General features: G+C 37.4%; 1 protein-coding gene across 3 annotated transcripts in view; it reads right to left on the bottom strand.

The window, feature by feature from the left end:
* Positions 1-13,051: 13,051 nt before the first annotated feature.
* The window catches only part of LOC110038375 (peptidyl-prolyl cis-trans isomerase CYP57), a 22,991-nt gene continuing 21,498 nt past the window's right edge, over positions 13,052-14,544 (bottom strand). The window contains exons 8-10 of one of the 3 annotated variants that reach the window (XM_020743191.1): positions 13,930-14,134; positions 13,430-13,582; positions 13,052-13,342 (exon numbers count right to left, since the gene is read on the bottom strand). In XM_020743191.1, the coding sequence (XP_020598850.1) occupies positions 13,193-13,342; positions 13,430-13,582; positions 13,930-14,134 (508 nt within the window). In that variant the 3' untranslated portion in view covers positions 13,052-13,192. The remainder of the gene's footprint in view (positions 13,343-13,429; positions 13,583-13,929; positions 14,135-14,544) is intronic. The other 2 variants (XM_020743193.1, XM_020743192.1) reach the window with 2 other exon arrangements.

Genomic DNA, 14,544 nt, shown 5'->3' with positions numbered 1-14,544 from the left:
CCCCCATAAGATGGTCAAACCTTAGGACTAACTCTGGGTGGTCTGGTCTTGATTTGGCTAGCTTGCACACACTTTATTACACACCTCAAACTCTAGGACCCCTTTAATTTGGTCTCTCGACTCTTTTTGGAAAGCTTATATGGATGGAACTATACCCCTAATCCTTGGCTAAGAGGGTTAGGACAGGCATTTTGAACATCTAAAATGAGTCTTCATATGACTCCTATTGGTTTGGCATGGTTTCATAGCTTGTTTGCCCATTCTAGCCCAAAATCACCAATTATCAAAATACCCCTACAACCCTAATTTTTGTCAAAAATCCCAAAATTACCCAAAATACCCAAATTTTACCAAAAATCATTTCAAATCACTCACCACTAACTAAATTGACCAAAATTCACCAAAATCACCAAATTTCCAAAATACCCCAAAATTGCAAAAAATAAAATACCCCAAAATTGCATCACCAAATTTCCAAAATACCCCAAAATTGCAAAAAATTACCAAAATGTCCCTCATAACCCAAAAATTCCAAGAATTCTCAAAAATTCCAAAATCATCCCAAATATTCCCAATTTCAATTTTTAATCATAAATGTGACCAATATTGCCCAATTTGACCAAAAGCACTAATTTGCCCTTAAAGGCCCAAATTCCCTAAATTAGCCCCAAATTTGGCCCAATTAGCCCCAATCTTGCACAATTTTAATTTCAAATCAAAATTCAGTACCCCAATCCCAATCTAAACAAAATTCAAGCCAATTTTGACTCAATTGCAAGCCCAGTTTCACTCAAATTTAAAAACCCCAATTTTGACCATATGACTAAATCCACCAAATCGGCCTTCCAAATCAATTCAAATCACTAGAAATCCTTTCCAAACCCTTCATGACATCTTCCTATACCAAATTCAACATTCAATTAGTTTAAATTTTAGACCAAATTCACCCTTAATTTTAAAAGCACAAGACTAGCACATAAGCCCAAGTCTTTAAGTCATTCAGTCATTCAAAAAAGCCCAATTTCAATCAAAAGCCCATATGATGATTTCCTCCCCATCATCCCTTTAATCAAAATCATTCCCTAAGTTATAAATCCATAATCAAATCATTCCAAATCAAGCATCACGCCAAACTTCACCAAAAATACCAGATAAATTCGAAATCCTTTCTCATGCAAGAGAGTCAAGCCAAAGGGAAGCCATGAAGCCATTTCCAAGCCATATGTGAGTCATATGAGCCTTGCCACAACATCAAGCTATTAATGACAAAAGGCCAAGCCACTTTTAAGCCCGTCTTAAGATTTTTTTAACCCCTCCAATGAATCACTCTAACTCATGTTTAGCAAAATCTCTTTGGATGGTGACTTATCCCCAATGATTAAGCTGAGCTAAATGATCTCTTCTTTAGCTCAAAGTAGCTTTGGTGGTTGAGTCCAACCCAAATCCATGTTTTGACCCAAAATGAAACTTCCCCCTTTCCTCTTTAATCCAAGACCTTTACACATGACCAACCCTAATTGATATCACCAAAACCAAGCCCTGCCCTCCCTGAGTCAGATGGTGACCCCTCCCTAGCCGGCCGACCACCTTGTCCCCGGAAAATCCAAATCCAAAAGCTCCACCTTAGTTAAAACCCAAAATTAGACTCAACCAAGTTGGCTCATTCCAATTGGATTGTTGTCATTCTCTTCCCTTCACCTAAGCTTCATTCTTCACCCACTGGCTAGCCATGGTAGGCTCTCCTCCCCCCTTTATTTAAACTCACCCTCCACGGCCAAGGGGGAAAGAGCTTGAAATTCCTTAGGGAGATTCTGCCAAATTGCTCCAAGAGCATCTTCAAGGCCTCTTGAGTTCAACCCAACCATCCTCAAGTCCTCAAACCCACGACCTTAGCTCAATTTTGGAGCTCAAAATCAAGCCCGAAACATGACATCCCACTAGGCTCCACCAAATCCAAATTAATTGCACCCACACCATCCCCTGAGTGAGAAAGGAAGATCCCCCACAAAAGCCCCATTACCAGATCACCCTATGGTGGACTTTGATCGAACCCCTAAATCGGCCATGGTTGAAATTATACCTAGGCATTTCACCACGGGTTAAGGCTTCATCTAAGAGTACTTTAGACTCAAGGCAAGCTTTTGGAAGCACCCAATCGATGCCACACCTTTTGGGAAAAGGTATTGAACTCTCCCTTTAAACCGAGCTTCATTTAATTCTCCATGCTTATAGATTTGATTTAAGACTTGATCAACTATATGAATATATTCTCCTAGTCAAGACGAGTCTATAGGAACATACCCAACTTAATTTGGTTAAGTATCGAGAGAGATATTAATGTTTTGGAAGGTTCACTGTGGTCAGAAGACTCTAGGAAAAATATAAATTTGGTTTAACTCATTAAAAATAAACCTAATTGTCACCAACCCTAAAAAATGAAATAAAATTAATTTAGAATATTTATAAATTTAAATGACATAAAAATCATTCTCCACTGTAGTTTAATGTCAGAGGAGCTCCCCATAAAAATTTCAAGTCAATTGGAGTTAATTTGACAACTCAAATAGATTAATCAAGTGAAATTGTTTTTTTGGCATTAAAATAATTATAATAATTAAAATACAAATTAAAGAAATTACCAAATTGGTTTTGGGAGCTCTTTATGACCAGCGGAACCTAAGAAAATAAAATTGTCATTAAAATAAATACTCATTTTTGAGCTATTTTTGAGCATTTAAATAATTAAAAATTAATTAAAAATCATAAAAATTGCAAAATTGTAAAAACACACTAAAATGTCAAAACATTTGAAATGATTTATGATTCATGATAAAGATTAAACGTAAAAACATTTAAATCTTTTTTTAAAATTACAAATCTACCAATTAAGTCTTTAAGGGCTCAGTAGTGAACTAGGCTTAATCAAAATTTTGTCTAATAAGATTTAGAAAATAACACATAATTAATTAATTTAAAGAAAAAAAAAACACCACAGACCCATTCTTAAGGATCAAATTGATTAAATTCCTTAATTAAGTTGAGTTACCCTTAAGGACCTTTACCTATAAAACTCAAAAGTGAGACATCAAGTGATAATTACCCCATTTAAAGGGATAATCAAAACATCAAAATTCACTGAGCATAGGGGTATGAACTGGGTGAACTATATAACACATATAATAAGGCCAAAATGAACTCGAGATGATTTGAGGAATTATGAAATGTCTAGGGTGTTACCCAAGAATTCTTCATGATCCTTTGGAAATCTTGAAGGACATCTGGACTTATTATGATTTGCTTAATGGAATCATCCTCAAATTTTGGAACCACCAAGGTGGGTCTGGTTGACACACCTCAAACTGTGCTCTCTATTTTTACTACAAGCATGTTTTAATTCCTGCAAAATTATATGTCTTATAAGTACTAAAATTTCATGTGGATTAACTAGAAGACTCGACAGGTACGCTTTTATAATTTACAGTACCTTCTTTTCCTGCACTTTCTTTACTGTACTTTTTATATTTATGCACTTGCATAACAATGCACCCTGCATATCAAAACCAAACCTTTAGGATAGCCACCAAACTGAAATCAAAACAAAAATCAAACAAGATAAAACTCACCGTTACAACATTCAAAATATAAGACAACTCAAAATTTAATCACAAACAAAACAAAACAAAATTGTAACTAAATTAAAATGTCTCTATCGGATGATCGGGAATCCTAGGAGGAGGTAACCTACGGTTGCTAACGAGATTTCCCACGGTCTAAATGAAAGTATGGAACTCATTGAGTTGAGTTAAGTAAATTCATTTTGATTAAGTGAATCAGAAAGAAAATAGTGGTGCCGGAACAAGTGAATCGTAGGATCCTAACCGGTGTCGCTCTAATCAACTTTAATATCCCCTAAAAAAATTAAATAACCGTAACCTAATGGAACACTTGATTTGACATCTTAACTTGACACATTAGAAAACTTAAACTTGCTACGACTAGAAGCTTGGAGGAGCTTGCGACTAGAAGCTTGGAGCTAGCATCGTGGGCAGCATGACCATCTTCAACAGCAAAACATGTCTACACCAGCTAAACCATTCCTTAGAATTAAATAACAATCCATATGACTTCTAAGTTGTTTGCTTATGCAACATAAATCCTCAACTTATCTTTAGGCCTTTGTATAGCCCTACTATGCAATTTAAGCCCTAACTCGTTTTAAAATTTCGAGGTTGTCGTTCATCACGACCTAAATCCTCACATCTTCCAGGCTATTTGTGTGAACGTTTCACACGAATGTAAGCCCTAAGTTAAGAAAATTGGCAGGATGAACTATTTAAATATCTCTCCTCTAAACTGAAGCCAAACATTAGGATTATTTGGGAAGTCACTAAGGTTCTCCTCAGGTTCTATGACATCCCCTAGTTCTTCTTCTTTTGGATCTAAAAATAAAATATTCCAATTTTGAGTCATTCCCCTTTCACACCTCTTTGTCTGATTTCATTGAAAATTCATATTTCTTTGAACTCATTGAAGATAATATCCCCTGATTTTTATCGAGAGTTTTCTTAGGTGACTTCGGTTATCTAAGATGTAATTAACTATAAGGGCTTGCCCTTATAGGAAACTTTCCACGAACCCAGCTTAATATAAACCCTATTTAATTTTTCATATTAAATAGGGAAATTTGTCAGTCAACATAAAATGGTTTCGCAGACTTAAAAGATGTCATACAATTCTTAGTTTATTTAATCGAGTCTTTACCAGTAAGTAATGTATCAATCCCTCGGGATAGGTGCATTGCTTGCGGTATTAGGCTCGTTTATTTAAACTACTGAGGATATGAGATCGATCCGGTCTTATATCTTCAAAATTTAAAATGCTACTTTTTCCATATATTAAATTAAATTAAAACGGGTGTTGGGATATCCATCCTGGCGACTGACAACTTCACAACTCCTCAACTTTTTAGTGTCGACAAGCATCTATAATGAACTCTCCTTTGAGCTCAGGGGGACTTGAGTGAAAGCTTTTTGAGAGCCTGAAGTCTTTCATGTTTATTATGCTCAAGAGAGTATAAAGGAGGTGGCTACACCACAGGACGTAGCAGTCGTTACGTTTTTTTAGGATGATTTACTTTTGGGCAGTACGGACCAAAACTATCCATTTTATGCGACGACAGATATATACGGAACTCCGTTGAACCATATATTAGTTGAGCTTGACGCTTCTGTTAATATCATTAGCTTCCTTACTCTCGAGTTACTCTCCTTAAGGACAAGGAGATTATGCTTAGACAGAATCATGCTTAATGGCTTCAATGAGAAGGGTCAAAAGACCTTAAGATCTATTACTTTGCCTCTCCAATTTGGAGATTTCAAAGAGCGAAACCAAGTTCCATGTGATTGATGGAAACACGTCTTTTAGAGCTTTTGCTCTGATGTACCTGGATCCATGAGTATGGGATAGTACCTTCAACCCTCCATCAGTGCATCAAATACATGAGTGTAGGAGAAGAGTTTTCTATCCTAGGGGATATTTAACCCTTTCGATTAACGAGGTGGGTGTTTACGATGATGCTGAGTACTATGTAACCTCTAAGAAGGCATCTCTTTCGACCTTAGTTTTTAAGGGAAGTTCACAGACCCCCCTCCCCTTCCTAGTTCCCTTCTAACGAAAGTTAGGAGGTGATGAAGCAGGAAGCAAATGTATCATTTCCCTGTGGCTTCAAAGCGAGAGCCAAGGGTCCCCACTCTACTATTAGGTAAGGTGTAAATCAAAGCCACATCGAATTATGAATATGATCCAGACGAGGCTTTGTTCATAGAAAGCTCAATAAACTTGCATGGCTATAGCTATAGCTATAGGAGGATACCGATGAGGAGATACTTTTGCTACCCTCAACAATCATGATCCCCCATTTGTCTAAGTTATCCTTATCAGACGAGGTGTTGACCATTGACCCTATACCACGAGGTCATTAAAGGACTTGATGATTGCACATCAATCAGCAGTTAAGGATAGGGATGTAAACGAGCCAAACATGAGCAAGCTTAGGTTCAACTTGTGTTCGGCTCGTTTATATTTTGAGCTCAAAAAGTGTGTTCATGTTCGACTCATTTGCTTAGCGAGCCGAACACGAGCCGCTCACGAACAAAGAGTCGTTTTGACAAACCTAATCACGTAGTCATAAGATGTTAAGGATTGGGGCAAGATTTAAAACATCATTTGAATCTAATTTAATATTTTTTATTATATTTTTTTAATTAATACTTTTAATTGATTATAAATCTTTTTAGCCTTGTAGTAAATTAAATTTTTTAAAAGTACTACTCATCAAAGATCTATATATATATATCTAATTGATTAGTAGTATTTCGAGCCAAAACGAGCCGAACACGAACGAAAAAATATTTGTTTGTGTTGTTCGTGTTCGGGCCGTTAACTTAGTGAACGAGCTGAACACGAGCTTCTTTACGAGCCCAACACAAGCTATTCACAAACAACGAGACACTTTGACAGCCCTAGTTGAAGATTTGAAGACCTTTTATGTACCTCATCGACTCGAGTCTAAGGAGGAGATTTTATTTTTTAAAGTTGATTCCCATGTAATAAATCATGATGTAATACTTTTGAATGATAAGAATGAAGAAATAGAGGATATTCCTCTTTCTTATTATCGCTCTCCTCTCATTGATAAAATGCTTGGTAATGGGTTGTTACCCGAGAAATGGTCTATTCACCAATCCAGGATGTGTAAGGCTATGTGGCATAATAGATCCCTTATGGAAAGGTCCACATTAGGTTATTCCAAAAGCCTAATAAAACCAAGCTCCCAAAAGCCTCATGTAAGGTGATTTCGGTGGTGGAAAGCACTACTAATGAGAAGGTCAAAGTTAGGGACACACCTCCAAAGCTTAAGGATGATGTCTCTTTGATCTTCGATGAGTTGGTCGAAGCCAACCTTGGTACGGTTGACGATCCTCATCCAACTTTTATAAGCAGATTCTTATCGGACTCTATGGCTGCTAAAATCATAAAAAAACCTGAAAGAGTTTCGTGACTACCTTGCTTGGAGCTAATCAAAGATGTCAAGGTTAGCTCCGGAGGTAGTCGTGCACCACTTAGCCATTGATCCAAGTATTCTTCCTATAAAACAATCTTCTCGGAGAATGTGGCCCACGATAGAGCAAATTGTCATTGAAGAGACCAAGAAGCCTATTGAGACTGGCATTATTAGGGAGGTCTCATACCGTACATGGCTTGCAAACATCGTTCCCATTCAACAGAAGAACAGACATATACGAGTTTGCATCAACTTTCGGAACGTGAATAAAGCTTTCTCGAAAGAAGATTTTCCTTTGTCGATACCAGAGCTTATATGATGCTCTACATTATGGATGGTTTATCTGGTTACAATCAAATCAGGATGGCCCCAGAGGAAGAACAATACACAACTTTTCGTACTCCTATCAACATCTTTTGCTAAAATGTTATGTCATTTAGCTTGAAGAATATCGGGACAACCTATCAGTGTGCTATGACGCGCATCTATCTTCGACGACCTTACTCCATCATCAAGTTGAGTGTTAGATCAACGACGTAGTGATTAAGAGTCATTCCGAAGAGGATCATCTATTAGATCTATGGATTGTTTTAGAACTCCTTAGAAATACGATCTAAACATGAACCTGTTGAAGTGTGCCTTTGGCATATCTTCTAGGAAATTTTTGGGCTTCATTGTCTGTCATAAGGGCATTGAAATTGATCCCAATAAGATTAGATCCATCATAAAGATGGAGCTTCCTAAGAGTCAAACGCAATTATGTTCCTTTCAAGGGAAGCTTTCTTTATTAAGAGGTTTATTTTGAATATTTCTGGTCGATGTTAGCATTTTTCTGCATTAAACAAGAAAGCTGCTCGTTTCCACTAGGACGAAGCATGTCACCATGCTTTCGATGATAATTAGTGTTATTACTAAATCCTTCAGTACTAGCAGCTCCTGCCCAGAGAAACCCCTCATCATCGCTCTTTATGATTTGAAAGAAGCCTTGTAGGCCCAAATGAATGAGGATGGGAGAAAAGAATGTTTTTTACTGTCTTAAATGGCATTTCATCCTGCAGAAATGAAGTATCTGTCGATTGAAAAGCATAGCTTAGCATGGATATTTTTAGTTCAGAAGTTTAGACACTATATTGATCAGATTTCAAGGATAAATTCCTTGCAGTATTTGATGACCCGTCCCACTTTCGCTGGACAGTTGAATAGATGGGCTATGATATTGTTCGAGTTTGACATTTCATATGTCCCTCAACGAGCTATCAAGGGACAGGTGTTAGTTGATTTTCTAATAGCTCACCGGATCCCGGTAGATTCGTCTCTTAAAGATGATTTTCCCGATGAGTTGGATGGTTGTTGATTCCTAAGATTGGGAGTTCTATTTTGATGGCAACTTCCATAAAGAAAGGGTCACTGGGATCTCTCCCAAAGGTACAATAAGGGGTTAGGTTGGTATTTATATCACCAGAGCACAACGATCTCCGCTATTCTTACAGTTTAGTGGAGCTCTGTACTAATAATGTTGTTGAATATGAGAAACTGATCTTAGGACTTGAGGTAGCTATTCAAATGAGCATCAAGAGAATCAAAATCTATGGCGATTCTCAACTTGCATAGCCAGAGCCTATGATAATCTCATGAGGCCCCATACCTTTATGGTTTGAGAGTTGGTGCTGATTTTACACCTCCCAATTGCGACTCATCGCTGAAGGCATAGGAAGTTTGAGCCCATATGGGAAGTACCTTTTGTAGTCGAGAAGATCTATGAAGTAGGACGCTACTTGCTGATCGACGTAGGTGGATCTCATCAGATGCCCCTATCAACGTACGATACTTGAAGAGGTATCATGCTTAGGCATAGTGTGTATTTGATGTATCGGATGTACTTCATGAAAGTTTGATAATTCAAAGCTTTTATGTACTATGTAATTCAATTATTGAGCAATAAAAATACATCTTTTTGATATTACATCTGTTCGAGCTATTTATGATGACTTCCTTATAATTACTAGGGTATCATGCTACATACTTCAAGATGACAAATTTGCATATAAGAGAAGTCTTGTGTATCTCTTAAAATTGATTATTGAATTGTCATACATGCAAGGAGTAAGTTCTACGGGTGGCCTATACCTAGCGTAACCGGTAATCGGCGTGAGAAAAGCCACGCACTTCTCTTATCTTTTCTCTTTGGTTACGTGCTTCGGGCAGATCCAAATTAGTGTATCCCACACATCAACAATGAGTATGGTACATATGTTTGTCCCATTCATTCATAAATGAGTGTGATAAATTCCCTATAAGGGATATTTTCAAGTTTAGCCTTTGACCTAAACATCATTTAGTTGGTGCATCTTTCATAACCAACCCTTTTGGTATCTCGATTGACCGAAGTAAATAGCATTTGATACCCGTCATGTGTAACAGAAGTCTTGAGCGTCTCTTAAATTGATTGTTGGATTGCCATACAAGCAATGTGTAAGTCCTACGGGTGGTTTATACCTGACACAACCAATAATCAGTGAGAGAGAGTCATTGTACCTCTCTTACCATGACTTTTTCAGGTACATGCTTCAAGCAAGTCCAAATTAGTATATCCCATCCATCAAAAGTGAGTGTGTTGGATATACTTGTCCCACTCATCTTAAATGAGTGTGAAAAATAAACTTGTTAAGGGATTTGTGCTTAACACTAAAGCTAAGCATTTTATAGTTAGTGCAACTTGGTTAGCTAACCTTTGTAGTATCTCGATTGATTGAAGTCGATTTCACCTGACACTTCCCATAAGCGAGAAAACCATGCACTTTTCCTAGCACTCTTTTTGAGGATACGCTTCATACTGTTCTGAATTAGTAGTATCTCATTCATCATAAATGAATGTGGTAGATACTCTAGCCAACTCATGAATGTGGTATGTATCCGTTAAAGGATACATCTGAGTATGGCTTAAAAGCTAAGAACTTTGTGGCTAGTCATTCTAGGATTAGATAATTCTCTAGCAGAAGTTGTTTCGCTAATCTTACGAGGGTACCCCTCACAATTGGGTCATCCGACTAGTCTAAATGCTTGATACATTTGAGACTCGATCATTTTTTATTGTCTTGCCAAAGTGACATAGTGTATTGGTTTAAACCTCATTGATTGTCTACCAATCCATGTTTTCTAATCAGAACATTCTGATGTCTGCCCCGGTATTTTCCCGAACGAGAGTTGCTTTAGCCAACTATCACAAAAATATCCGTTGATATTTCGTCAACAAAAAAAAAACTATGATAGTTCTGAGGAATCTATAATGAAAGTTATTCGTTGGTGCTTATGAAAGCACCTTAAGTTTGACCGTTAAGTCCACCTAGGCTTCATGAAATTTTTGATCGACTCAGTTGATTTTGTTCGCTTTGTCAAGGGACATGGATAGGCTGTCTAACCGACCCATGTCTTGTTGAGATATCTGATACCTTCCCTAGCAAGAGTTAGTTTGCTAGTTTGGAGGAATCTTCAACAAGAGTTATCTTGTCAGTGCTTGGGAAATATTGTGGTTGGAACATCTTGTTTGTCCAATCTCATTGATATCTTTGATCCACTCAGTTAATTCTTATTACCTTATCGAGAAGATGTCATATCGGTTTTCTAACCAACCCATGTTCCATCGGCATACCTCACTAGCCGACTATATTATGATGCTTACTCTCTTGATGGGATCACCTCGGTCAGTTGAAATTGATATCCCTCAGAAGAAGCATCTTACCCTACTAAGCCTGCATCGTGCATCAAGCAGATAGTTGAACATGCTACCTCAGATTACTTTGCCACGTGATTGCTTGTTTGATGTTCTACTCGATGAGAACTATATCGACTTTCAATTCAATTGCTCGCATGAGGCATCTTTGATGGTTGAGATTACTCAGGTTAGTCCAACCATTTTCCATCGACTATACTACCTTGGCTATCTAGTCCGATTTATAGTCAGGATACATATCATCTAAACTATTTGACGTTTAGTCAGGATACATGACTCCTAAACTATTTGATTTATAGTCAGGATACATAACTCCTGATTAGAATGAAATATATGACATGTAGAGGGCATACTTTGCGATGTTTTACAATGTTTTAAACTATAAAATGCTTGAGAAATGTATATTTTATCTTAATTGTGTACAAAACAAGGCAAATGGAGAAATTGGAGCAAAATAGAGAGAAAACAAGCAAAATTGAAGAACTTCAAACTAGCGCACTCGCTTTAACCCCGGTGCACCCGCGCCATGTTTGGAGTACCACGCCGCAAGCAACATGTTCGCACCGGCTTGTCTGTTTAAGCTTCACTGCCCTCGTGTCATTGTCGTGGCACACTTGCGTTGTAAGTAGTGCACCCGTGCCCGCGTCAGTTTGCAGAATCTAATTTTAGAAAAAAATTTCTTTCCTTTGTCGAGCTTCTCCTATAAATTGACCTATAAGGCCGATCTTAGGTATCTCTGGATGACGCGAGGCTGCAAGAAAGTTTAAGGTTTGATTAGAGAGAGTTCTATCTTGAGGTTTTCTTCCCTTCTTTGGTGAGAAACCATGAGAGATGAGTTTTTCTTTGAAGTATTTGAGAGTTGAGTTGTATGAGAGGAAGGGGCCTGCTCTTATGGAGAGAAAACTCATTTATTGTATGTTTTCCTTTGGTTTAATTCTTGCAATGAAGATCTACATAGAATCTGTTTCTATGATTTTCTCAACAATACGTGGCTAAAACTTTTCTTCATGTCTCTGTGATGAAGGGATAGAGTTTTCTTCGTAGTTTTTCGAGATGTTTTCTATCGTTTCTTGTGTTTTAAGGCATATGTTGTTGGTTAACCTAAGGACTTAATCTACTCCTAGTTTGACCAACTAGAATGTTAAAATATTTTGTGAAGTTACGACTTCTAACCGTTGCGTAGTGGAACAAAGAGTTAATCAGAGAATTCTGAGAGGATTGACACATTCCAGTAGAATTCTGCAATCAATTGCAGGGGTCGGAACAGTTATGCGAAATGTCGTGGGGATTAAGGAAGCCTCAACTTCATAGATTTTGGTCTTCTTGTAACCTAGTCATAGGCATAAAAAGTATTGTAACCCCGATTGACGACAATCACGTAGAAAAAATATTAAGGAAAGTTTCGAACTCCACAATTCCTGAATCACAGAGGCACGAGTCTCATCAAGCTTGAAGAAACGTTTGAAATTTCACCCACTGCTTCTGCTTCTTCTTTCTACGATCGTTTTTTGTTTTAATTAGGAATACAACCCTCTTTGTGAAATTGCCAAAGTACATTCACCGGATTCATAAACTAAAGATTTTTCTGTTGAAACAATTGTTACACTTACCATGTGGGATCGATATACGGTATACTCTAAATGCATTATTACTTTACATATATATTGCGTTATGCAGTCAACTTACTTTGCAGTAAGTTTTGGCACGTCTAGCTTTTGGTTGTCCTAACATAAGACCAAAAAACCAACCCTTAACAAAGGAAATAACAAAATATATAGCATTAGATAACTAGGAGCACTCGGGCGGCAACCCTAACCGAAACAATTGGGCCAGCCAGCCCCTTTGCCTCCCTCCCTGAATCAGTTCAGCTTTCCCAATTGGATCAGCTGCCGGTTCAATAGAGCCCCGTGTCAAAACAAGAGCCTTATGGGTAACTACAGACTTACAATGCCTAAATACAAGTGACTACAGCAATAGTGCTGAAGTAACAATGAACGGATCATAAATCAATCATGGAATAAATCTGCATTTCGAGTGGAGAAGACAGTATCGTTGATGGCACAATGCTGATTGAAAAGAGAACTAATATCTAACAAGAGAAATTTGATCCTACTACGATTAGGTGGAGCAGCAATCGGCTTCTTTTACCAGATAAAAATGCTAATATCATATTAACAAAACCAAACAGAAAACTAGCAAGAAAAACAAAATAATGAAACTTCAATCAATATTTAAGATCAAAAGCGTAAGGTTTTATTGCTTTTATACGTAATTAAACAAATTAAGTCCACATAAAGGCAGAATTAATAAGCATTAGCAGAACATAAGAAGAAACAAGTGCAAGATATAGAGAATTACAGGTGCCAAATCATTATGCAAACATCAGATGCTAAAAACAATCAGGTTAGGGATTTTCCGGCCCACTCTCTCTCACGCCGCTTAAGCTTAGCTTGCATCCTGTTGAACTTTTCTTTGCCTTTCTCAAGAAGAGGATCATGCACTACATATTCATTTGGATCATCCTTCCGAGCCATTGCATCCTGAAAGAGCTTTTAAGCTTCAATGCAATGAATATTTTTCATTTAAAAATTAAAAAATGAATTTCAGAAGTTGAAGTTTAGGATATAAGACTATACAAGTACATTTCCCTCGGAATGATTAGGAGCAAACTTCAACTGATTCAGAAGCCACCCTGACTCATCCTTATCATTGTCCTTCAAGTTACTACGAGCAGGTGCAGATAGCTTGTCAGCTAAAGATTGCTTGAATTTCTCTAGCCTTTCTAGTGTCTAGATGAATAAAGCAATAGAAGAAGAAAAATTAGAGCACAATAAATCGGCATCTAAAATATTAAAAGATTATAGACTTTTATTATAAAAATTTATGAAATTTATCGAGCCTTGCCAATGCTAACATTCTGCAATGAACAACGTTCCAAAATAAGAAAAATCTAAGAGCAAAAAAGCTTGGTGTTTGCTGTAATATGGAATAGCAAGACTGACACAAACTTTAAGATAGCATATGCATAAATCACAGTTATTTCTTTGGAAGGAACAGAGCTTTAAACCTTAGTTTATACTGAATAATGATTGTTAAGAGTCCAAGTAAATTTTGTGAGAAGACAAGATTTTCATACATCTTCCTCACGCCCCTGATTTCTACGCTTCTTCTGTTTCAGTATCTGCCTTTCTTGCTCAGCATGAGATAGCAACTGTAAATCAGAGTCTGCTCGAGCCATTTGTTCAGCCTTAGCTTCTGACCCAATACCTTTTTTCTTTACAGAGAGCTTTTCAACATTGGATGTAGAGCGGCCGGCACGATTTTCATCATCATCATCTACCCTGTATAAAAACAGAAGAGATGAATTTAGATGATGTCTATAAAGCAAGTAACAAGTTTCTAACTCGCATATTAACCGAATGGATACAAAATTATAACAAAAACGAATCTAAAAATTTTAGGAGTAGTTTTATCACACTGCCGTTGCTGGTCCCAAGCCCGAGCCCGGTCCCAAGCCCGGATGCGAAAAATAGAGGGTTGTGTTAGGTAGTCGACAACCAGCGTAAAACTTGTCGAAAAAATCATGACATGAATCCTTTTGATCATTGTGTAAGTGCTAGGGCGTACCCTGGAAACGACGTGCTGTATAGCCTGAATACAGTGAAAAGTGTGCAAGGGCCGTTACACCGGCGCCCGGGTGTAGTGTGAAATAAGGGTTCCCTCCCACAATAAGGAAGAATGAGGGGAAGTA

The sequence above is a fragment of the Phalaenopsis equestris genome, unplaced genomic scaffold, assembly GCF_001263595.1.
Source record: "Phalaenopsis equestris unplaced genomic scaffold, ASM126359v1 Scaffold232725, whole genome shotgun sequence".
In the NCBI taxonomy this organism is placed as follows: Eukaryota; Viridiplantae; Streptophyta; class Magnoliopsida; order Asparagales; family Orchidaceae; genus Phalaenopsis; species Phalaenopsis equestris.
This window is presented reverse-complemented; position numbering and strand designations above follow the sequence as displayed.